The sequence below is a fragment of the Lepisosteus oculatus genome, chromosome 11 (genome assembly GCF_040954835.1).
Source record: "Lepisosteus oculatus isolate fLepOcu1 chromosome 11, fLepOcu1.hap2, whole genome shotgun sequence".
In the NCBI taxonomy this organism is placed as follows: domain Eukaryota; kingdom Metazoa; phylum Chordata; class Actinopteri; order Semionotiformes; family Lepisosteidae; genus Lepisosteus; species Lepisosteus oculatus.
The window spans coordinates 4070166-4085012 of NC_090706.1; the positions used below are offsets into that span (position 1 = coordinate 4070166).

Sequence of the window (14847 nt, forward strand, 5' to 3'; positions counted from 1 at the left end):
TAAGAGTTTTCGTTTAATCGTGTTTGCGTTTATTTATTGTTGCGTATTTGATTGCGATTGCAATTATCAGATTTTATAAAACGCGTTTAAAATAATGAGCTCGAATTACTGGTTAATATGGGTACAACTGCATAGGTAACGGGTCTTAACTTGCTGTGATTTCTAATTAAGATACCTTGGGGAGTAGGAATCAAACATGAACAAGACGTTTCTGCGTGAGTCAGCCGTCTGTGTCTTTACAGATGACAATCAGATGGCTCAGACTGTGTCTCTCTGCTCTCGTTTTCTTGTGATCATATTAACTTGTATTATCTTTAAAACAACAAGGTTTCCTTTTGCGCTTCTCTGCAATGAAATCTCATCTTTTATTCCAGTAAACTTTTGTTTACAACTCGTCTGCTTTCACATGACCTATTACACAGCTTTGAAGAAAATTACAGCTGAACTAACATTTAAAAACTGAAAACGATTGACTGCAAATTAACGTCACCTCGCTCATCTCTACTTGAAGATCTATTCAGTTTTCTGAGTTTTAGACTATTATTACAAAATAAACATTTATTCCACAAACTTGATTTGCTGAAGTCTCACCTGTTACATAGATATCACAACCATTAAATCTAAGCTGCGATGGAGCGCGAACATACAGTATCTATTAGAGTAGTATTACCCATTTGAAAACGAAACGTATTAGCTATGCCTTACGCTGATTTTATTTGATGAAACGAATTAAAACTCATTGTAATATTCCCACTTTTTAATCTGTGTAATAAGAGTAGTTGCCTGCTTTCATCTTTGCATACACCTACACACAGCGCACAAGTCTTTCAGACTGCGCGGGTTCGACTCCTCTGAAGAGCGCCCTAGACCTCAAATATAATTTCCATTCAACAGCAAGTAGTTAACATCACAACGCGCAGATCAGAAAGCTTATAAACCTGTGTAGGTTTAAAAACATCGGTGATCTGATACCACGGATGCTACATTTAAAATAAAATACCAGTTAACACTTCCAGACCCAAGGTTTCATCATCGAAATGATTAGTTTTGCTTTAAGGGCCAATTAATTTTTATAACTGTTATTAAATAAACATAAATATCATTATTTATTACAGTCAGAACATACGAACTTGCTTAATTTTTTTCATAGTCTCATAGCAAAACTTAAATTAGAGTGTAGTTCCTTTCTAATTATTGACGTTTATGTTTGACAAATACAAAGCTGTGAAGTCGGTGTTTCTCTCGGGTTTACTGTTTGTGATTTTTTTTAGCATATATATTATTCTGGCAGGCTGTCCTATTCGCGGGATTTGTAGACTAGCACTGTACCGAGCCTCTCGATGGAAGAGCAACGTGTTTTACATTTCGTGTTCTGCAAAACCGGTTCAAAGAAAATAATAAAAATTCCAAGCACGCCAACACGATATCCCTTTCAGTTCTGAACTCCCCTCTGAGAAGCACGCTCGCTGCTTCTGTTCCTCTGCGTAGTGAAAACGTTTTCACTTACCGAAATCTTCTGCTGTCCCAGCTGAAGTTCTTTTAAACGACAAAAGCGCTAACTAGTGTTGAAAGAACGGTATTGCCCTCGGTGTGGCGAACAGACAGGGTGTGGCTCTGGGTTGTGACACTCCGATAGATGAACTACAGTAGTTATTTCTGATTAATACGGATTCGTTTGCCATACCGACCCCTACTAGCCTGCTATGTGGGCTAGCATAATTCATAAGCTGAATGCAGTTTCTCCATGCGTATACATGTACAAAAAAATATCTCTATATTGTCAAATTACTGATGAAAAAACATTTTTCTGAAAACAACCCTCAGGGCCTGTACTATGTTGTTAATGCCCTGCTAGAAAGCGGTGGCCTATTCGTTAATATTTAGTATGAACACATGTGCTCCACTCAAATGTGTAAAAGCAGCTTGAAACTACACATTAAAGGGGAAATTCCATGTATAAAAATGATGTCCCCGTTCATATCGTATTAGATCATTTCTCCTAGGTGTATTTTATCTGGAAAAAAAAACACTTTATATCGTCTGATCTATATTATAAAAATTGGTGGAATCTTGTCGCCTTCGATTATGTTTTTACTGCCCGAGAGTGCAAAAGCAAAAGCGAGAAGAGAACCTTTTAAATGTTTCCTCTTGTCGTTCTTGAATGTAAGGTAACAGGTGCATCTGGGCTGGGGGCTTTTAAACGCACTTTGACTTTCAAGCACGGCGTTGCGAATTATTGACTTTAAGTGACCATATAATTGCACACTTCCAGAAAGTGTGCTAGACGAAATAGTAACATTTATATCAATAAATAGATACGCTTTCAAATAACCATTCATCTTTAAGCCCTCAAACCACTGATTTTAATGCTTATGTCGCTGACTATGCAAGGTTCCAAACATTAGTAAACAGAAACATATACAGTAATACTGTATCCTTAAGGAACAGTTATTTAATAATACAGCTTTTCTGTAACCCTAGACCAACGTGTTCCATGTACCGTGAATTTTCCCCTTATCTTATTTATTCTCCGACTAGAGGATAGAATAAGATCAGGACAGGTACAATGAATGCTGTCAGTATTCGAAATACCCCGAAAACATCTTGGCTACTAAAAAGCTGTTGTATAAAATAGTTTTTCGCTCTTTCATACAGAACCCAAGCATCTTACTTGAGTTTGGGATTGAAATCTGAATAGATATGATAAGCGAGAATTATTTAATAAACCACAATTTTTAACCAGAACAAAAATGCCTTTTTTTTGTGGACACGTGTTAAGGTTTTCGAATATTTACTGTTTAAAACAATCATGAATTTATCATTACGGGTAATTATCCATTCCTTGGGTGTTCCTGTTTTCTTTTTGACAACGTTGAAATAAATTCTAATCGATCGAAAATCGTTTTAATGTTGATCTCCAGAATACCGCGAATACCACACACAGATTCACGATAAACGTCTTCGAGATATCTAGGCACCTGTAGTCGCCTTTAATCATACAGATTATTTGGGTGTGAGGAGGGAACATGAAACTTGAAACGTGCAGGCCCTTAAGAAAATATTTTCAGCTTTTCAAATATCTGCATTTCACCTCGCCGTCTCTATATTGTACTTCACGGAGATTACAGTTCTCTACTACTGCTGTCCAGAGTTTAGAATGCGCCATGTGTTGAAGAAACCTGCAATTTGATTGACATTTTGCGCGATTTATCATCACTTATAGAATCTTACTCGCTGTGAAGAAATCTTTCATTTTCATTAACGATGGATTTGTGGTTTTGATAATCCTTTTTTTGCTACACGGCTTATGGCTACAGAGACACCATTTAACCCATAGTTTCCAGATACAAATTAATTCGTTTTGCTTAGGGGACTTAAAAAGAAAGTACCCTGTACTGATAAAATAATCCGAACGGTGTTACAATTCACATCGCGAAATTCTTTGCCGCAAGACAGGTTTCGTATAGGTTACAGCAAACAGCCTTATTATAAAGGCATTAAAGACTAAATTATGTGGATGCGGTACATTACCGCGCAACTAACAGGACGGTGTATAGTACATTGTATGTGCGTCTTAACAGAGAAACGTCGCCTTAGGCTATCAGTCTTTTAACATTTAATGTTCGGTTACCATTTTAAAAGCTAAAGAACTGAGGCCGTCCTCCTCAAAAGACCCGCGAAAGCCATGCATGTGTTTGGTAGCACAGATGAACTTACAATACAGTAGAACATAATATAAAATAACTTCGTGCAGGACTTCTGCATTTTGCATCGAAGTTGGTCTCTTGTGTGTGACACACAGCGGACTCTCTTTTCTTCGTAGCCCGGCCTCTACAGATTATAGATTTCAAAATAAAAAAATTAAAAGGACCGAGCTTGAAAAATATAGCCACTGTATCAGCTAATTGCCTATAATGTGTTATTGGCAGTATTTAAAAAATAAACTCCGTGCAAAAGGCGTCCCTGTTCCTCGTCCCAGGTCCGTCGGATGTGATTGGTCAGCTGATAGCCCGACCCATCCGCCTCATTGGTGCAGGGCGCCGTCACTCCTCCGGCAGTCAGCGCTAAATGACTGCAGTAAATAATATTACTGTACTTTTCCTTCTGCGGTGCATCGCTGCGTTCAAAAAAAAGAGAGCTTGTTAACTTGTTCCCCCCAAAAAACCGTAAGACGGGGAAAACTCTGCACCGAGCTCTGGAAGCAGAGGGAATGTCGGAGCTTTGAGCGGCAGAGGATCGAAGACGACGTTATTAACCTCGAGTTATTTTCATGCTTATCTTACTTTTCCATCAGATAAGCAAGTCTTCAGTGACTGACTGCCGAAACATTTCTGCTCGTTTCGGAAGAACCTGAAAAAAAAAACTTTTCTTTTTTTTTTCCCTGCAGAATGAAAGCGAGTTTGTTCTTGTTCCGTAAACCGGCGTTGGACAACTAAATATTTAAATATCACGAAATAAACTTGGATGGACATTGATTTAAGCCTTTTTTTTTGGACTGGAGCAGGGGGCCGAGGCTGTGAAACTTTCATTTTTGGATATGCACGGAGCGTACTTACAGGGACAACGTCATTAGAACATAGGCGACTTAGTTTTTTTTTTAAAAAGTGAGAGCAAGCGCACCCAAAAACCTCCTAATCACTTTTTGGGTGAAAGGGAATATTTGTAGACTATGCCTGATATGAACTAAAATATGCATCTGCATGTTGATTGTTCTTGAAAGCGCATTCGTGGTCCTCCAGATTGAAATAAATTGCGAAATAAAGACTCGGTTTGGTGGAATTTTGCCATTTGTGATTTAAAAAAATATATATTTTGCTATACAAAAGCGAGTATTTGTGAAGATATCGGTCTTGGTAGTGTCAGGGAAAAAAACATCAGGTGCAGAACCGAAAGAAGATCTGATTTGCATAGGACAGAACAGCGATCGCTGCAGAGAGAAACAAAATGGTCTGAGAGTTTGCGGTTTTAGTTTTGCTGAAGTCAATGAGAAAGTAACGAGCAACCGACACTTTGCATTGCTTTGACATCCTGAAGTACAGCGCAGCTCAGCAGCCTCAGGAACTTTTTTTAAGCAACTCTACGTGCGCTCAGAACACACTCCAGCTCCACATCTGGTGCGAGCAGAACGCACTCTTCATATACAGGATAAAACTTTGCCTCCGCCAAGTTTGCAGCTCTCGGCTGTAGACCTCCGCTGCTGGACGTTTTTGAAAACATAACATTAAATTACAAGACCACTGGCGTGCTTTTGAAATAAAAAAGAGAAAGAAAGAAAAGAGGTCAACAAGAAACCCACATTTATCTGTACAGGAAATCCTCAGAGAACACCGTGCTGTTTAGCAAGGCTGACCCGGTTGTTGTGATGCATATTCCCGTAGACCCGACCACCACGAGAAGGTTTACACCGCCTTCGACGTCCTTCCCGTGCAGTAAGATAGGCGAAAGCACCGGGCCGATGGGCACGCCCGGCCCGGTAAGGACTCGACCGGAGACGCGCTCTGTGGTGGAAGTTCTGGCCGACCACGCCGGCGAGCTGGTCCGGACCGACAGCCCGAACTTCCTCTGCTCTGTGTTGCCTTCGCACTGGAGATGTAACAAAACTCTACCTGTGGCCTTTAAGGTAAGAAATTAATTGGGTTGTTTGTTTGTTTTTTTGCCTTCTCTTGTTTTTCTGGGTGATGGATTGTTCTTAAACGCCTGAACAGTGACCTAAAACGGTACACTATTTAATTGCAGCAATTGTACATTGTTGTCGGGGAGGCGGTAAATTACGCTGTTTTTAACTATTTTTTTTTTAGTGCAGAGACTAATATTTGAACAGAAATTACTATCGCTGCCAATTTAGAAATTAATAACAGGTTGCCGTTTTTATGCTTATGATTATCTAGGATATAAGAGTGGAACGTCCACTATAGGGAGATGAACCGATGCTGCGGTCAGTTCTCTGACATGCTTGAGGCTTTTCTTCAGGAAAAGGTTACACACCTGGAAGATGCGATTCCGTGCTTGGCGACAATGCCGTTTTGAATATCGCGCATAAAACGCGAGTCTTTTTGATAGAGAGGAAGCAACGCAGTACTAAATAGTCAATAACAGCAATGAGATACCCTGAAAAATGTTGTTTTACTGTATGTACTCAACAACTTTTAGTGAATATAATAACAGTACATTTAAAGCGGAATAAAATACCGTGATGATTTCAGTGGCGCGACTTAAGTTGGTTAAATCAAATATTATATGTAATTTGATATTTTAAGAATTTTTCGTTTTATACTGTATGCGTACTTGACAATATAACGGAAATCTCTGACCCGAGACTTCGCACAAATGCGACATAACACTGCGCGATACTACTGTATGTTGTGGCAATTCATTACAGCCTGCTTTTGAAAACAATGAAATAATGATAACGCTGACGACGAATCACTCACAGGATTCGACACATTTTTATTTAATTTTTTAATATATATATTTTTTTTTTACCAAGTGTAAATGTTATTTTGTCATTTCTCATCGTCGATCGAAGCGCTATCCTGCAACGCACTCCGATTTAAAAAGAAAACATTCCTGCGTTGCACCCGTACTGTTTATCCCTCCCTGCCTGACAGATGTTTTCAAAGTCGCTCGCATTGATGGATCTGTGGAGGCGCAGGACACGAATCGTAGCGAGACGAGGGACAAAAAAAAATTGGGGTTAGAACGTTTTCTATTTTAAGAGCATTTACCTTCGACAAATGGGTCTCTTACATTTTGTGGGAAGCGGTGTCGGTCACTGTGGATTTTCTGGTGTGTGGGCAATTCAACTTTAAAGAATTTCACTGCGGTCTTTGCAATTGACGCTAACTCATCACTCAAACTCATAACTATCTCCAGCTAGCTCATAAATACAGTTTTTTTTTATTCAGTGGTCTGAATATAAGACAATGTATATTTCTGAACAAATGAAAATAGATTTTCTTGTTTTGCTGATCGTTTCTCGTTTTTATTGAGGTTATCAGCACACGGTCAAGTAGCCGATCATATTTATTTTTTTCAAAGTTAAGCTCTGAATTCATATACTTTCCTGTATTTATATTTTGTTTTTTTAAAGGTTTCCGTACTGGTCTCCTAATCATAATTTTAAGTCCGATCCCTTTGGATATATTGCGGAAATGTAGCAAATCCCAGACAGTATATGCGTATTTTTTTAAAAAACGTACAAGCCATTTCGCTTCAACAGTAATACATCATCAGGAAAGCGTTTCATATTTTACACCATGAATAAAGACGACAGCAACAACCACGCAAACAGCATCATCAGAAACACGATATACTGTAATTTCTCATTTTCCTTATCAAACTACTATAATCGAAAAGGGCACCCAGCTCGTTTTAGGTTGCGATAATACTTTTCGGGCCGATTAACACAATTCGACATGTAGCACTTTTATAGTGTAGTTTAATTTTAGTTCCTAGATCGGGTATGATTGCAGAGCTAAATCCTCTTCCCTAGAAATGGGTCGTTAAATGGGCAGCTTTTCCGTCGGTGGGGATGTGTTATTGGCGTATTAGTGGCCAATTACGCGACAGCGATCTTGTCCTGCTCTAGAAGGGCAGAACCTGTCGGCGCTGATAGAGAAAAACCGGGAGCAGGGAGAGACGTGTCCCGGGGTTTTACTGACTGCTGATCCCGTAGGTGGTGTCTCTCGGGGATGTTCCTGATGGGACGCTGGTGACGGTGATGGCAGGCAACGACGAGAACTACTCGGCGGAACTCAGAAACGCATCGGCTGTGATGAAAAACCAAGTGGCCAGATTCAACGACCTCCGGTTCGTGGGACGGAGTGGACGAGGTGAGCTTATTGCTTTGGTACACTGTGCTGTGTTTTTTGTTGTTGTTGTTGTTGTTGTTGGGAGGTTTCAAACGAGACTTCATTTGCGTAGACCTATATTGTAGCAGGTGAATTAATCAGATGTTCTTGGTAGTAGTAGAAGCTGTGCTCGTTCGCCTGCTGTCTCCGAGTCCTAGCTAGTGCAATAGCTTTCATGCATTTTTATAAATAATTTCACCATTTTTGATACATAAATGCAATAAAGTGTACAGTGCAGCTGGATCGTAGTTTTTTTTCCATCTGTTGAACACAGGAAAAAAACGGTAAATAGTATTTTTTCATATTGATAAAAACGTAAATGTCTCTTAGATCCCTTAATGGGATTTTAATTTATTGTACATAAAGTGGGTCTATTTTTTTTAAATAGCGGGGATAACAGCTGAACAAATAAAGTAGGGCAGCTCACATCATTTGAAGACAAGCATCACAAAGGCATTCAAGAGGTGGAAATAAATACTACACTTCTGTATTGAAAAGGTCGTCAGGTCGCCTTTGTATCGGCCATGGCAGAATAATTTGAAAGCCAGTACATTGGAAGAGGAAAAGTTGTAGGTCAACAGACATCCGCTGTCACACACCTCTGTCCTCCACTGCTGAAATCAATACAATTGGCAGCACTTTTACTCAAGAAGCCTCATTAGGAAGCTGCCCACTGAGCTCTTCCTATGTAAATACATCACCTGTTTGTGGTTACTGATATCAAAGTAGGGCGTCTGCATCAATGATCTTGAAAGTATTGCGCCTCGCAGAGCAGTGGAAATACAGTAGAAAGATGGTTTGGTTTCTTGCACTGTGATTTGAGGCCCATTTAAATACACCTTTCAGCCTCACGTTTCTGTGGGCTTCACTGTTTACTTACGGCTTCTTCATGTGAGTTCAGATAGTTTGCATTCTTTCAGAGCCTTCTTTGCCCCCTCCCTCCTCGTCTTGGCCTAAGTCCCACACTCGAGTTCTCTTTTTAAACGCTACACTTAAATAGTTGCAGGCTGATGAATGGAAAATGCTTTCGTCTACGAATTAAAAGTACCTTTCATTTCTGCACTTAATTATCCTGTTAGGATCCCTTTACAGTTTCTCAACAAGAGATTCCTTTTATATAAAAATGAACCTGGGAGCTGGAAAGAAATCTCGGCTACCGCCCGTAAACTGCAAGCTGGGACTGTAGCGGATTTAGGAGAATGAAGAGTGAGACTTAAATATCAACGAAACGTCTCATTTTAAGATAAATTCAAGAGTAAACATTGAAAGTCCTAAGTACATGCATTATATAAGATATGTCATTCGGTAACACACATAATTTCTTAAAATATTCAAAGACAAATGCCAACAAAGCCTAAGCTGAAGTATATAAGCCAGAATTATATTTGTAATTGCGGAGAGCGGGAATTCATCGTTTTTATTTTATTGAATTTATTTTGAATGTCTGAGAGCTGACTGTTTTTTCCGTATTCAACATCAGCTGACGACAAGGACCTACTCCCCCAAAATTTTAATGAATTAACCCCCAAAATTTAATTCAAGAATTACTCTGTTGTGAATCTGGTCACAATCTGGTGTTGCTTTTTTTCTTATTTTTAGGGAAGAGCTTTACTCTCACAATCACTGTCTTCACCAGTCCTCCTCAAGTGGCTACTTATCACAGAGCAATTAAAGTGACCGTTGATGGACCTAGAGAGCCAAGACGTAAGTACAGCTGTTTCTCTGACCATAAAGTCACCTAAAACGAGGAGAGAAATTGCACTGAGCACACGGCCAATGTGTCATTCCTGTCTCACAGTTAACACGAGCTTTCCTTTGCAATAGTTCAGAACAACACAAACATACAGTATGTCCATCGTGGAAACACCTACATGTTTTCAGAGAACGGCAGTATCAATGCCTTTTCTATAAATTGTTCTTTGAAATCAAATGAACACAAGAGCTTTTGACAGGAGCTGATGTCTTCAGCATGAACTGACTAATATTATTACTGGACACTTAACGGTGCTCATATGCACCTTACATCAAACGTATTGATCTACGATTAGACAGGAAGGGCTTTCTGAAAGAATTAACAAGATGTATTGTTTTCTCCAAAGCTCGAAAAAGCTATCTTGCTGTGGGCAGCTTTGAATTATGAACCGTTTGGGGAATCCGATTTCCTAAAATGCCCTTGAACATGAATGGGTGATACGTTACATCAGACGTAAAATGATCATGTTTTTTCTAAAAATGAATGGAGTGTCATGGGTGCTGTCTTTCCACTGATATACTGTAAAAGATGTTAGCTTGCCAAGGCTGAGATCTGTATATCCCTGGTATGGATGAAAAATAACAGGCCTAATATATATACATTACTTTTAACTGATGTTTCGCTTTCCAGTTTTAACAAAATGACTTACTGTCTGCATTGGTGTACTTTGTCTTGCCTGCTGAATTAAAATAGACTATGTTCTGTAAGAAAGGGAGTACAATGTAAGCAGAGGAAGAAATCAGCCTTAGATCACAGGCTCTTAGGTAAATGCAAGCAGTTTTGCTTTTCCCTCTTATTTTTGCCTTATTACTGCAGATGTAGTTTTTACTCATTACTGTAGTTTCTCTTTATACTGTATATTCCCATTGTCACGCTGCTTCACTGACAGCTCTTGATCGTTTTGTAGTGACCCCTTTAAATATCTATTGCCACTGCAATGAATTTCACACAAGCAATGAAACAGTACAGCTCTTCTTTTCAGATGTCTGTAAAAACGGACTTCCATCTATATCAAAAACAGTGAGAAGCTTTGCATGGGAGAACCAGAGAACCACTGGCATGTGTTGTGAGGTTGAGGGTCTTTTTTTGGACTTCAATTTGGAAGCAGAAAGAACAAGATTTTAAAGAAAGAGTTCTGGCTCAATTTATGGACATTGACTAGCTCCATTTAGGCTAACTTATTCTGCCAAGATCTACAGTTTTTGAGATACAGAAAGAGATACAGTTTTATAGTATTTTAGAAAGATTTCAGAAGGAAAAAAAATTGTATGGATGTACTGGGCAAAAATTGTGCAAAATCATTGGGCACATGATGGCTTTTATTGGTTTTAGAGTTCACTAAATCGTGATGCATCTGCATTGGGTGTGACAGAGGCAAAAACAGCACAGCTTTGCAAACTGGGTGTGCACGTCTAACAGTGTGGGACCCAGAAACACTCTTGTTAAAACACAGTCTTTTTTTTTCTCTTTGATTAAAACAAATGCCTTGGCTTTATTTTGGAGGGGGTGAACTTAGAACAGTTGACCACAAACATAGTTCCTTCACAAAAGCACTTTACATCACAGTGGTGCCGTTCACAACCGAATTAGTCTTCTGTTTAGTTTGTGTGTGAGGCTGGTTTCTCGCCATTAAAAGATATGCAGACCCTCATGTCTCTGTGATCAAAACCCCATGTTTCATGCTGGCGTCACGCTGGTCTGTCGCTATCTTGTGAGTGGTCCTGTTCAAAAGAGGAGGTCAGCAGCATTGATTTAATGAGGCTTGTGGCCTCCCTGAGGCGGGTATGCAGTTAAACTGATAGATATCAGTATTCAAGATTGGTGCCGAAAGCCACCACTACCAACACTGAAATACAGAAAATACATGCCACTTGACATTTGATTTTTTTCTGGAGTTTGTTATAACCTGACAGAATCATATGGTCTGTGGGATGATGTTCCTCATTTGATGGCAAAAAATCAAATCGAGAAGCAAAATATGACAACAAATGCTGCTCCTGCTTTGCTTACTTAATTATGAGCAGGCGAACCTAATTGTTGCTTACTATCTTAAACTTTTAGGCTCATGACTAGCCATGGTCATTAGTGTTCTAATGATCTAAGCATTCAAGTTATAAAAAGGTCACACTAATTATAAAGTGCATTTGTAAAACAAGGATGCTTTCTAATATTCTTGCAATGTACTATAGTACACTTGGTTTAATTCTGCTTGTATCCAAGTTTATTTATGAATTTCAGTCTTGCACCCTTTGGTTCTGAGTTCTGATTTAAACAGTTTTTTAATTATTATTCCAGTCCCAGATTTGCATAATTGTGAGGTTCAGGCAAAGAAAGGTTTATTGTTCATGTTTACAGATACAGTTGGAAAACCTGACAAACTAGATGAGACTCCCTGCAGCTAAAAACTGTAAAAATATAATGCTTGTTCTTATCTTAAATGCTAGAAATGGGTGGGGGTATGCTTGTTCAAACAGTGTTAGAATTTTAAACCATTCTTACTGCACTTTAATATTATACCATGTAATCAGACAGTAAAGTGTAAGATTCTTCCAGTATGCATTTATTCCTGTGATTAGCACAGTCATGCCTACATCTTTATAATTAAGCTTCCCTGGCTGCTATTTTGTACTTATTTGACAAATGAATATTGTTAACTTTTTTAAACTAATGTTTAGGTCTTTTTTATCCAGTACATGAGATGTTAGTTAATGACCCTTGTCTTCAGTTTTGGCAATATGCAAAATATTATGAACTGGTTCTGTGTAGTCAGTGCTGACACTAGCCAATGTACACTTATGAAGGAAAATGAATAAAATCCAATAGATAAATAAAGACAAATCATCACAACTAACCATATTCCTCAAGGAGAAAATTGTTTTGTGCTGAGGAAATGAAACTAAGGGACTTTGGCTTAATGTCGAGGGAAATCCACAACATCTGCCCATCCAATTTCAGGCACAAACCAACACAGTAATATCAGGATTTCTGTAGGATGCTCAGGTAAGGCACAGCTCCCCAGTTCACCTATAACCTTTCCGAAACCAATCAGTATGCCACTGTCCACAAGAGCCCACACTACACGAAACCCAGCAAGTTGAGTACGATAGAGCAGGAATGGGAACTCAGTACGATGAAAGCAGTCTGGGAACAGCTGCGAAACCAAGACAGACGGCAGCACAGGGGGTGACGTTCAGCTCTCTCGCCAGTTGTTGACGCAAGTGGGCCACTTTCAGAGCAGTCAGTGGCTAATTTTCATCCGCTATGGTTAGGTGGGAAACCTGAGGCAGAGTCCCGCCTGCTTGAACACGTCTCCGCAAACACAGTAGAATTCCTTCACATGGGCCTAGCATGTCACTGTAGCTTCCCCGTGGCTTCTGTAGGGAGCCGCACAGAATATATGATGCTGACCTGCATCATTCTGCAGAGATATTCGGGGACTTGTTATGCATTCACTGGAAAAGTGCTTTCCTCTCTAAACCACCAAGAAGTTGTTTCTTATGCCCTTTGAAGAATACTATATGCACTGTTTGCTTAGGTGTAACTTAAGTGCGCAAATGCATTCTCCTCCAGCTGGAACTGCTGATATTTTAGCAAATCATGTGATTAGCAGCTCTTGGTAACCGCAGTGTAAACACTGCTATAGGATACATGGGCCAGGCTGGGAGACTCAAGTGAGGGATGAGCGATGCGCTGCGCACATTTTCATAGGGAAACAAACCATTAAACACCGGCCACTGCCAACCACAAACGGAATGAAACAACGATGTCAAAAGCAGCTTTGGCAGCACTCGGCAGAAAGAGCACCAGCTATATCATTTACTGAGAAAAGCCACAGATCTCACTGAATTCTTAAATGTTATTTAAAGAAATAAATCCTTATTTCTTCTTCACGTCGGCTACCTTTTTTAGAGTGCCAGAAGCAAGTTGTCCGGACTGCAACAGGATACAATATTTGACATAGTATCTTTGTGAAATACAAATGATGACATTGTGACATGTGATGCGTTACAAACCATTTAAAATTAGTGCTGCATTTACCCCAAAACTGCCTACTGATTTTTTAACTAATCTTACAGTATTTTGTATCTATAGATTTGCTTGATTATAAGCTCACATGCAGTATTTCATCTCCCTTTGTTCTTTAAACAATTGTAGAGCACATTGTACATTGGACACCAGTTACTCAAATTAGTGTGAAATACTTAGGGACATTATTTTACTCAACATTGCTTTTCATAATAAGAGTTTGGGTCAAAAGGCTGTCTAAATGACAAGTTATTGTATTTTCCGAGTCCGGGGCAGGAGAGGGGGAATGGGAGTGAGTGAGAGTAATGTCTCTACAGGTCTCCACTAGGGAGACAGATTGCAATTTTATATTGAAAACACAGACGCAAAATTCCGTTTAATATATTTAGATCAAAATATTTATGTAAAGGAAAAAAATGAATAAAGGGACAAGTTACAGTGTGTGTGTGCGCTGGGGGGGGTGGGGGGTGTTGACTTTATTTGCATTTACCACACCCACTGTACATGTTATGCAAATGGTCAGACAAAGACATTTTTGTGTTATTTTTCTGATGACTTTGCTTTTCTTACTAAAGCAAACAAAAGCACAGCATACGTTGAAAAGAAGAAGCCACCCTGTGGGCTGGCACCCAGGTGTGTCAGGCCACTTCTGCCTCTGGCGTCGTGCTTCAGCGTTTGGCCACACCTAGGGTCTGGTCAGAGCAGCTGGTTTGCTCTCAGCAGAAGAATATTGTCCCTCGTCAGTGGGCGATTGAAGCAGGCGAGAAAAAGCACCAAGGCTCTGGTCTACTGCTTCAGTCACGACTGATTTAAAGGGCCTCGTGCAGAAAGTGGGAACAAGTTGTATTGATGAAAACACAGATAAAACATAACGACACCTCCTCACTCTGTCAGAATTTCGTATAGGTCGTGCGGAGTGGGATTTTCTCTACCGTTTTTTCAATACCATAAAAGTCAAATTTAATTCGTTTGGCAGTACAGAAGCTGCTTTCACTAAGTCAAATAACCAGCATAAGCTTTTGCCTGGGTCAACTTTCTGGTCACCTCTGGGGTTAGAAATTGAGCAAAAGTACCAGTCATTTTTAGATTGTATCCCCTGAAGTCAGAACTAAGTAGCTACTGGAAGTTGTGTGAGAAATGTTTTTTAGTATCAGTGTACGTAATTAAGAAGAGTTCCTTTCTTTGATGTCCATTTCACACACTTTCGGTTTTGCCTTG

General features: G+C 39.5%; 1 protein-coding gene across 4 annotated transcripts in view; it reads left to right on the forward strand.

Annotated features, from left to right (window-relative positions):
- The window catches only part of runx3 (RUNX family transcription factor 3), a 71264-nt gene that overhangs the window by 26873 nt on the left and 29544 nt on the right, over positions 1-14847 (forward strand). For 3 of the 4 annotated variants that reach the window (XM_015348766.2, XM_015348765.2, XM_006631242.3), the window contains 3 exons: positions 5379-5620; positions 7676-7832; positions 9450-9554. In XM_015348766.2, coding sequence (XP_015204252.1) covers positions 5379-5620; positions 7676-7832; positions 9450-9554 — 504 coding nt within the window. The remainder of the gene's footprint in view (positions 1-5378; positions 5621-7675; positions 7833-9449; positions 9555-14847) is intronic. The other variant, XM_015348767.2, reaches the window with a different exon arrangement.